General features: G+C 31.7%; 1 protein-coding gene across 1 annotated transcript; it reads right to left on the bottom strand.

Annotated features, from left to right (window-relative positions):
- Positions 1 to 3,388: 3,388 nt before the first annotated feature.
- Positions 3,389 to 11,418, bottom strand: LOC105777248 (exocyst complex component EXO70A1). The gene is made up of 12 exons (XM_012600400.2): positions 11,179 to 11,418; positions 10,978 to 11,073; positions 10,618 to 10,823; positions 9,642 to 9,899; positions 8,990 to 9,128; positions 8,696 to 8,908; positions 7,620 to 7,825; positions 6,822 to 7,022; positions 6,636 to 6,735; positions 5,192 to 5,298; positions 4,916 to 5,062; positions 3,389 to 3,768 (listed from the first exon to the last, which is right to left on the bottom strand). Exons 1-12 carry the CDS (start codon positions 11,338 to 11,340, stop codon positions 3,651 to 3,653), a joined length of 1,953 nt encoding a protein of 650 aa, XP_012455854.1. The 5' UTR covers positions 11,341 to 11,418; the 3' UTR covers positions 3,389 to 3,650.

Raw genomic sequence — 11,418 nt, 5'->3', positions numbered from 1 at the left:
TCCATTACTTGAAAAGGTAGAAGGTCCATCTACAAGCTTATGAAAACATAATCTTCAAGGATGTGCAATCTTAGATATGATATGCAATGTTAGATATGATATATGCAATGTTAGATATGTTATGCAATCTTAGAAGATATGATTTTGTAATCTTAGAGATTTAATTTGTAGATACCCTTTAATCTTAGCCGTTGATGTAATTGATCTATACTGTTGGATTTGGGGAGGCTCAAGCCTCTCCCTTCATTGTAGGGGGGACTGAAGTTGGGAGTAATAATAATTCTTAAGAGTATTCCCTCAAATTTCTCTTTCTCTTGCGTTTTTATTTTCTTGGGCGTGTCCAATAGAGTCCTTTCGACTTCATTTATTTGTGGATTTAAGCCCAGAATTTATGTCAAAGCTCGATTTAGTCTTTTATTATTATTATTATTTATTTTTACTAAATTTGATTTTCTTGTTATTAAGTTATTATTATTGTTATTATTATTATTATTACTATATATATACATACGCATATTTTTTTACAATAATATATATACATACATTTGTTTAAAAAACTTTTATAAACACATACACATATTATATATATATTTTATTATTCTATTTGCATAACTTTTATATACATATATATACATTTACATTTTATATACATATACATTTTTATTTCCTAACTTTTATATGCATATATATACACTTTTATTTTTTTACTTTGATAAATATGTATATACGTATGTTTTCTTATATTATTTTTCATAATTTTTTATATATTTTTTCCTAAATTAATTAATTTCAATATATGTAATTATTATTTTTATATATATGTAATTATCTTTTTATAATCTATATATATGTAGATAATTATTATTTTTATATATGTGTACATGTATATATTTATATATTTTTCTAATGAATAGTTTTTATATTTATATATATACATATATATCTATGTTTTTTATTTTTGAAAATGCTTAAATACATACTTATATTTTTAATGCATATTTTATAATTTATATGTATATATTTATATATTTTTCTTTATTTATTATGTATTTTGTTTGTATAAATTTTAATCCAAAATTTTATATGTAAATCATATGTTTGTCTTTTATTCTTCATAATTTCAATGTATATATTTTGTATTTTTTTATTTTTATTTCCTTCATTTGTTTATTGATTTATGTTTTCATTTATATTTTGTTCATTTATTTGATACTTTGCATATCATGGATTATTGTTTTTTGTATATTAATTTCGTTTATTTATTTGTTTATATTATTTCTATGCCATTGTTGTATTTGTTATTGTGACATTTATACATACTTTCAATATAATATTACGTCATCTTTTTACTCGAATTTAAAAATGGAAAATTTTCAAAATAGAGATAATACTCGTATTTAGAATTTTCAAGAATATTGAGCCCTAACGTATTGGGTTCCAATTTTTTTCGTTAAATCTAATAATCGAGAATTGCTCTTTGATCAAAAATAAAATGAAAAAGCTTGTTATTGGGAAATGGGAATCAAATAGGTTGTGTCCTAACGCATTGGATGCAACGTATTGGTTTCTTGAAACAAAGATTTAAAAAATATACATATTAATAAAAGAAATATTCAATGTTTGGGACGTTGAGAAATTGTGCCATAACGTATTGGGCTGCGGTTTCGTCATAAATCTTAAACAATTGAATATTCTTTTAAATTTTATCACACAAACCTTTTAGACAAACTCATCTTGAAGAAATAAAACATCGTACCCTAATGCATTGGGTGTGATGCTTTCTGTTTCAAAATAAAACATCGTGCCCTAATGTTTTTGTTGTGTTTATCATGTAGTTGATTGCATTAAACATAAACCTACAGTAAAAAAATTGTATAAATACATGTGGGTCCTTTAGTATGCTAAGAATTAAGGGTTTTTTTTTTTTGTAAATCTACGTTGTTGATTCAATTTTATAATTATTGGGATATATATTTATATATATACATTGTATTTATATTTGTAATTTTTTTTAAAATCACCATTTTTAGATTTAATTTGGTAAAAGATGGAGTAGATGGAAGTTAGTAATAAATGATATTATCCTTTGTGCTTCTATAGTAATTTATTTACCAAAATCATATTGCTTTTTATAAGGAAAATGAAGAAGTTGGGAGTTTTTGTAGTTTGGAAAGGAGAGAGAGGAGGGGGATAAGGGTGGAAGGTGGAGAAATTGATTGATGTTAGAGGGTATGGTATGGAGAGTTATGGGGATCCATTGGATTTGATTGAGCAGTGAGTGAGACAAAAAAGAAAGAAAGATCAGAACCAGTTCTTGGAGTGCATCTTTCTTTCCTTATCCTTTTTTCCTGGTCTTGGATTGAATAAGATAGGTAATGAGACAAATAGGGGTAAGTAAGAGCACACTCAACCACACCTCACTTACCCTTACTTGCCTTACAAGTCCTACATTTCTTTTCTTCTCACATTGTCGGTAGATATAAATAATACTAGATTTACGGAACACATGTTCCAATATTGAAGATTATATTATTAAAAGGAGTAATTACGAATGTTAAGTATGTATTGTTATATAAAAAAAAGGCACAATTGTAATATGGATGAAAAATTTATATAACAATTATATTTTTAAAATAAATTAAAAAATCAAATTAGTTGCAACAATCAAGTTAATTTAATCTCATTAGTCATCATGTGTAAATTTTATTAATTTATAAAATTTAAAAGTTAAAACACCCTTATAATAATACAACTTATTTTATAAATGGATGAATGGGCTTTTTGATAAATTTATTTTCAAATTTATTAGTATGTTACAATAATTCTTTATATACATATTTATAATTTATCTTTATTTTAATAATTTTAAAATCATTAAGTAAGTTAAATAACTTGCTTTAAAAATTATATTTTATTTTCTAATGCAAGTATAAGAAATAAAAATGATTTAAGACAAGAAAACGTTTAAAAACAAGGTGTACCAACTAGACAAACTAATACACATCAACACAAGCCAATATTAATAGGAACTGGAGAAATAAAACTCAAGTTATTTGAAATGAATTTAAAATCAAAATTGTGAGTGCCGACGTGTACAACTGGTACCAAAATGATACAGACCACCACCATAGTTTACCTGCCTACATTATCTATGTCCTCTAATTGGGGAATGTTTTTTTTTAAACAATACTTTTAATATTATAAAAATATTATATACAACCATTTTTAACAAATTAATTTGAAATGAATATGACTGATTTAATAACATCCAATCAGTGTCTGTTTTCTAATCCATGCCCAATATCTATATTTCTTTCTTAAATGCCGTAAGCTCGAGCTTGAACCGTACATAACCCAAAACCCTCAAAAAGAAAAATAATTGCATGACTGAGGGAAATTGAATCCATTATAGACAAGACCCATTCTTTACAAACAAATATTGAATCTCTTATTCTCACCTTAGCGTCCTCATTTTCCTTTTTTGATTTACTTTTCTCACAACAACTTCCAATTTTTTTAGCAATCCAATGATTAACAAATATTTTCGAAAGCAGAACCACCAGACATTCAAGCAAAGGATATACGATATTGGACTACATACCAGAAAAAACAATCATCTCAGCGACTTCTCAAAAACGGCAGGATCTAAACTATCGTTTTGGTTCATTTATATTCTTGCCTTCAAAGAATTCTCCCAACATTCGTTCAAGGTCCTCCGCTGTATACTTGACATACTTCTGAGGGTTCTTCCCATTCTCAACAAGAGGTCTGCAGTAAAACAAGGAGAAATAAGAACAAAAGTTCAAATAGATCACCGCACGGATTTCGAGAAACCAAAGTAAAAACATTCTGTTACTTTCAATTGCTTTTAGTATCAAGTATAAAACTTATGCAAGCATGGTAAAATTACCTTCATTTCAATGCAATTTGAAATGCGAGGAAATCCATTACCAACACGTATGGAAACAGAAATATAAAAAATTGACACAATTCTACAGCTACTGGAACATGACTCCATTTGCAAGAACAAGACTCCCAATAATATGCTAAAATGCTATAAAAGCTTTCAACACTATCCAATTGCACTCAATTTCCTTTGATTTTTACCAAAATAAGCCTTATTGCAACCGGAAAGTTAAAATTTTTGTTACAGTAAATCCCTGCAGGATTTTTCTGTCTTTGATGATATGTTAGATGATGTGGAAAAACCGGCATTTACAAACAAAAAATATTTTATTTTTGAAATGGCCTAATGACATGAACCAAAAATTGAAAATTAAATAATTTATTTGATGGAAAAGGACAAAAAATATCTCTTTTCTTCTTCTTTTTTCCCTCCTTGTTCTTTCTTCCTTTCTCTCTTTCCTCCTGATTCTCACTCTTAATCCTTAACCCAGATTCGTCCAACCAGTATTTGACTGGAGCAAACAGCGAATGCAATACCCTAAATCCGAGATTGTAAGGACAAGTATGGCCTTGAATTGCTCGGAATGACCTAAAAGAAACTGGATTTCCAGCTAGATCCAGCCTATTTCAGTTCGTTTTGACCTGTTTTGAGGCTGTTTTCGGCCTTATTGACCCTAAATCTGGTGTGATCAGCTTATCTGACCAGACAATGGTCAGAAGAAATAAGGGTTGAGGCATGGGCAAAAAAGGATCTGGAGACAATAAAAAATGAAGAGGGGAAATTTGCAAATCTGGGCCACGTCATCATGTAAGGTCAAACTTCCATGTGAGCAAAAAAATCTATTCGGCAGACGGTAACAAAAGCCAGCTTCTTATTTTGGTGAAAATCAAAGAATTAGAGCTGATTTGGGACAGGAAAAACAAAGGAACCTAAAATAAGAAAGTTCAGAGGTTTTTTAATATTTTAGTCTTACTTAAAATAATAGGTTTATGAATAAGTAAAATGTACCCAAAGCGTTTTAGGAATGATCTATAGGCTGGCAACAAAACTTCAGCAACTGCAAGCCTCAGGGACTCCCTCAATTCTGTGTCAGGCACTGTCCATTGAGATTGTCTTTGATGAAGCTCCTCAAATTGCATATTGAATATCTTGAACCTGATCCACAAATAACTTACACATCAAGGTCAGAGGTATAGGAAAAATAAAGAAGATGGATTCAGATACAAAATTTTTGAGGAATTAAATGAAAAGCCAAACAGGGCCAACAAGCCAGTCAAAATTGACCTGTCTTTAATCAATGCTCTGGAAACTCCACTGCTATTGCCTCCATCACCTACTGAACTACCACCTCCAGATGAGGTTAATCCTTGTATAGATAGGCACTGCAGGATCTACAGTAGAAAAAAGCCATTTACAAAAAGTTGATTAATGAGTTAAATATCAGGAAATTACTAATCTGAAAGTATCGTACAACTGGCAAGCTATTTACAAATGTATACAAGGCAATAGGCATGTCATGAATGGAGAAAATCATCTCATTGGAGCTACTACCAAAAAATTTTTGTCAAAGACCCATGGTAATGAATGGAGTTGGCTAACTATTGACTACAAAGAAGCTTAATTCTTACAATTTGTACTTAATAATTAATATTCCATCTTTAAGCTTAAAAAATTTCCAGTGTTTTAGGCTTTTAGCATGGCAGTAAATGGTTCGACATTACATGTTGCTGTATGCACTACGTTACCAGTGCTAGACATTTAATAGTTACACACACACACACAAAAAAAAAGACTAGTCACACTTGCACCAGCACAGGTTAAATATTTTACTAGCTTGAAGCCTATAAGAAGGTTGTAATAATCCCTTTGAGATAATGGCTGGTTGTCAAGCCTATATTTACAACATGAATCTTGCTACAATTTTGTAGACACCAATTCAGATTTTGATTTTCTTGAATTTGGGCCTATATAGCTGGGCTTTTTCCAAGTTCCTACATGGAGAATTTATGGTCCTTACTTTCTAATTTAGTTATAACTTATAATATATGGTTTAATTTAGTCTATATTCAAAGGTTGATTTCATTATTTGAGCACTAAGATACTAAAAAAGTCCTCATAAGCATTCCTTGTGCTAAAGGACTACTATGAAATATGTGCAGATATTTTAGTTAGGAGTTCTGAAAATTATGATAGTCACCAGACAGCTCAAGAACTATCAGATATTTTAAAATAAAAGATGCACCTTCACTTGTGCCAAATACCTATTTCCTTTTAGATATGCATGAAACATACATTAAAACTCAATATAACCTTTTAAATATAGATTAGAACTATGTAAAGGAAAAAAAAAAACTACTTTAAACTATTAGATGCATGACAAGTAATAAGAACCCATGTTTCCCACAAGGACATCATGAGCAGAAGGCAACAAGATGACAGCAGAAGATGTATCAAACGATGGCAAAATAGGTGGTACTTTCACTCCTGTACAAGGATGCAGAATGCAGACGTTTGCTCCATAAGAACCAGTTCAGAGACAAGCCAAAGCAGTTAAAATGATGCAATTGTAAATATCTTTCACGCGCAGCAGTACAAAACTAGTAGCTTATCATAAATCTATTAGATAAATGAGTATTTTTTGAATGACTTGGTAAGAAACATCAATGAGAAGAACAATGCCAAATTTGTCCTGTTTTGCATTATGTCAATTAGATCATCAGAAAACTACCTTTTGCCAAGCATTCCTTTTATATTGATTTGCATGCTGTTGCACAATCCTCCTGTGTATTTGGACCCAATCATCCCCTAACAGGTCTTTGGCTTCAGACCTAAACAAGAAATCAGAAACTATCAATAAATACACGTAAGACGAACAAGCAACTTATAAAGTACAGAATTCAGATTTATGACAGACCTGCGCACAGATCTCACCATATAGTGAATGTTATTCATGAGAAATAAGTGAGTCAAAGCAGGATCTCTATACTGCTTGGATTTTCCATCCAAATTTGTTTGAAGAGCCTGCATAATTCTCATTGTTACAGAAGCCAACTGAGATACTTTACCATCACCAGTTTCAAATTCCTGGAAAAGTTGTGTCAGTGTTGATTGGTAGCTGCAGGAATTTAACACGTAATTGTCAATTCAATGGCTTGAATATATAAGTTGACAGTGGAATCATTCAGAAAATATAAATACATAAATAAATATCCCAAAATAAGAGCTTCTTCAATTTGGACAGGTAAATTTGCTTCAAGATCAAGACAATGCAAAATATCATATAATCATATCATGATTTGATTATGAAAACAGTAGGATGGTTAATCCTACTGACATATGCCCAGTCCTCCATTTGCTAAAACAAAAACCAAGTATAAATTAGTCTTAAAAACCATAGGTCATGCATACTATTTCAATGTAAAGAAACACGCAATTAGTATCACATGAATGAGAGCAAGCAAGTAATAACCACAAAGATAGACGAAGATTTCGATGAAGAATGATCAAATTAAGCTATTTTTTCCATATATCAGACGTAATATGGTAGATTATCTCCAGCAGTCTGGAATTTCTTTGATTGTATATTTTTTAAGCACTATCTAAATTGGTGCAAGATCCTTGAGATAGAGCAATAATGTGGATGGGAAGCATGCATTACCATGACCCAAAGAGATAGAGCAATAAACTATTAACTACAGAAGGTAGAACTTACTCAAATAAAAACTTCACATAATTGATCACATAGCTGGTTAAAGGATGGACAGTTCCATCCAGGACAGCAGTTTTTGTCGCATCTTTTTCAACTGCTTCTTCAAAATCACCAAAGGTCTCCTGAGCTGTCTGGGCAAGACGCTTTGTTAAGCCCAATGCAGATTCTCTAATCTCATTGCATGCTTTACCTTTGAAAATTGTTTCGATCTGCAAAAGGAACCATCTATTAAGTTAATGAAAAGTACCTAGCACGGTTTGAGTATGCCCCCACCTTTACAGCAGGGAAATGATGGCTACACGTTAAACCTGATTATCATTTGGCCACTAGATTGTCAACCAAACTGGAAGACCAGATCAAATCTGATAGAATATGTCATAGATTTTGAAGAGATTAACTAATATTGTTATAAACCTTAAATGTGCAATCCATGAGATCTATGAAATTATGAAGATATCATAACAGAGTTATGAAACAAAATACTTTAAAACCTTAATACCTAATTTCAAAAGAATAAAATACAAAAGTACAACTTTAAAAGTATGTGTTTGGTACATGATGTTGACAAATTTTAACATCAGTAAAGATGCAAAATTAAGTAGGTTCACATGAATCTGGACATCAGTTTCACTTTATTAATTTTATTTGGAAGTAATGGTCTTCATAGACTGCAATAATTGGTAAATACACGTAATTTGATAAGTTGATCAAAGAATAAGAGACCTAGTAGAAAGTCATAGTCTTATAGTGCAAACCATTTGTTGTCATAATTTTTACTAAGAAAAATAAGTATTAACAGGGATAAATGAGAAATAAAGAACAAAAATGAAACATTTGTCTTTTTTATTTTAGAATTATTCTATTCAATGGAATACTATAGGACGCATGTTTGGCCAAGACAATATAAAAGAACATAAATTGTTGCATTTGACCTATGTAATAATAATTTAGCCAAGTTGGAAATCCTAAAAACTGAAAATTCCAGATCGGCCTAATTAAATGGAACTAAATAAAATGGACACCTCTATTTTATCCATTCCCTCTCAATGACCTCATGAGTTTAGTAATAGTAAGCATACCTCAGAGTGAAGCTCTCTCATTATCTCGTACATGTCTAAAAGTACAAATAACTTTTCTGGTGATCTCTTGCTTCTTGCAATCGCCTCACCAAAACTAAGTAGAACAGAAACACTACTTGCAGTAACTTCAGCAAAACATTGATCACTAAGAGAATCGAAGCCTTCAAACATTTCATCACAAACTTTTCGTTCTCCGGCAAATAGTAGTTTGACCTGTTCCAATATAAGAAGTCATTTGGAAGAACATGTTGAGTGAAATTTCTCTATATTCCAAAATGTCACTATGTTACTTACAGCAATACGCATAAAGTGAATCCAATTTCCGATCTTTGCCTCCAAAACCTCCCATTGCATCTTCTGGACATCATCTTTGCCAAGTTTTTCAACTCCCAATTTGCGGAGACTTTCTTCCAGAACCAAAGAACGAGTTTCTCTGAGAAATGAATAAAAATGTAAGATCAGTTCAAGCAAAACAATAATGACCTCATCAACTAGTGGTTATGTTGCCACTCGACTCTAGTGATAGTGCCTCTAATTGCAGCTGATGCCTTTGTCTTGTCGAAGGCCATTAAACTTCAAGAGGAATACTTTTCAAGAAGCAGCCAATGATTTTATCCTAATGCCACATGGAAGAACAAGATACACTTTAAGATGTTATTGATTCAAAGAAGACTAGGGAATCATTTTTTAAAACTTTATCAATATTAGCTCTCTGATGTTGCCAACATGACTTCCACCACCACAACCACCCCACCCTCTAGCTCACCACTTTTATTTAATTAAAACTCCAAGCAAACAATTATCATTGAAATGACAGTAGCATCATACCAAACCATATAATAATTTAATTGTTCAAAAAACATTATATGGCTTGAAGTCTAAACAATTAAACGAGTAATAAGATTATACGCATAAATAACTGAAATAAAAAAAATGAAAATCTTACTTATAGATCTTGAGTAACTGCTGGTTGTGGCCAGCTCGGACCATTTGCTTGGCTAGATCATGCAGCAATGGTATAATTCGAGGAGGTATAAGAGTGGGAGGAGTATACACAGCAGTTTCCAAGTCAACATTTTGATGCTCAGAGTGGTTATGAGATGGACCCCTCCCACCAGGTTCTCCTTGATTTCCAGGTGATCCTGATGACGGACGTAATGAATTTGGAAGGCCATCAAACAGACGATCAGGCTCAATAGGTTTGCTGAAATTCAATTAAAATGCCAAAGAAATAAATGGATGGAATAAAACATAAAGAAAAATGCAAGATTATGCAAACTATAACAACTAGATCCTTAAAAATTGAAATATCCCATCCTGAAGATAATAACAAAACACCCATAAAGTAAGTTATTGCTAAATTCCCTGAAAAAAACTAAAACTAAATTAGAAAAGAGGGAATCTGGTATCTCCCAGTTAATGCTTGGATTTATTACTAGATTAAAGTATGGGGAAAATCAGACCAAAGTATGACATAGCTAGCAGTATTAACATTATCAATTTATGATTTAGCAATTAGTCCATTTAGATCTCAACCTCATAGCTGTTAGCCTAATTTTCAATCATATTAACAAATATGACAATGGCATTTTTTTCTATGTATATTCTGAAAAATTAAGACTGAAATGATGCTCCCAAGACACATACATGCCGACACTCACACAAAACAAATGCGAGAAAATTTGAGAAAGCAAACCCTAAACATCCATGCAATTGCTTAATAAGTTAAAAACCAAAAGCTATTGTCAGGAAGATATATACTAATAGTAGGTAAAAGATCTGGCAACAGAAAATTCCAATACACCCCAAGAAGTCATTATCTCATCATGGAGCCTAGATCTTTACAAGGCAAGAATTTGCTAAACATACAACTCAGAAGACAAAAACACGAGATCAGAAGCAGATAAGTTAAGAACACAAACCTATAAGAATTTAATCGCTGCTTAAACTCATCCTCTAGCTTTGAAATAGCTTTAGCAAGTAAAGTGTTAGAATGGTTAATCACCCCCTCGCTATTCTTAAAGTTCTTGTTGCTGCTAAAAAAGCGAATGTTGCTTCTTAGCTGATCAATTGCTCCCAGATAACCTTCTAGATCCTCATGGGGACCCTTAAGTATTTTAGCCTCCGCCTACCAAAATTTCAAACGATCAACAGTAAATCATTCAAACTTCCATAATTCATGGATTAGGTTTGAATATACAAAACCTAACATACAGCTAACCAACAGATCTAGAACTACTTTTTGTTCTTTTCAGTGAAACAAAATGCAATGAAGCACCAACCTGACGAGATAGATCAAATTGTGCCAAAATAACTTCCGCAGACTTCAAAGACTTGTCTATATTCTCATGAGCTTTCCTTATAGCATGAGTTCTAATCTGCAAAACGCGAGAAAGAAAACAGAAAAGAAAGCATAAGGAAAAGGCAATTGAGTCCTCTGGTTTTGTTTGGAAGTGAGATCTTTAGAGGAAGCAGAAAGAGACCTGAGTAGGTCGCATGGCTGTTTCGAGGGCGGAGAGGCGGCTGTCGAAGGAGCCGAGGATGGAGACGACGTTGTCCGTAATGGTTTGGCTCTTCTGGAGAGCTTCCCTCATCATTGATGCTCTATCGCTTAGGAAATCCATCCCTGCAACTGCTATTCCCATCTTCGTTTCTTTTTTCTTCTTTTCTTTTGCTTTCTTTTCTCTTAGTCTCTGTCAAATAATTACTGTTAAAGCAATGAG

The sequence above is a fragment of the Gossypium raimondii genome, chromosome 10 (assembly GCF_025698545.1).
Source record: "Gossypium raimondii isolate GPD5lz chromosome 10, ASM2569854v1, whole genome shotgun sequence".
Lineage (NCBI taxonomy): Eukaryota > Viridiplantae > Streptophyta > Magnoliopsida > Malvales > Malvaceae > Gossypium > Gossypium raimondii.
Note: the sequence above shows the minus strand (reverse complement) of the source record. Positions and strands in the feature narration are given on the sequence as shown.

What these genes read in the sequence shown, in the direction of transcription:
- LOC105777248 (XM_012600400.2), bottom strand. Translation starts at nt 11,340, where the DNA reads ATGGGAATAGCAGTTGCAGGGATGGATTTCCTAAGCGATAGAGCATCA. An exon ending in TTCACTTTATGCGTATTGCT is followed by an intron (nt 8,909 to 8,989) that starts GTAAGTAACATA and finishes ATATTGGAACAG; the next exon opens with GTCAAACTACTATTTGCCGG. An exon ending in TGAGAGAGCTTCACTCTGAG is followed by an intron (nt 7,826 to 8,695) that starts GTATGCTTACTA and finishes TTCCTTTTGCAG; the next exon opens with ATCGAAACAATTTTCAAAGG.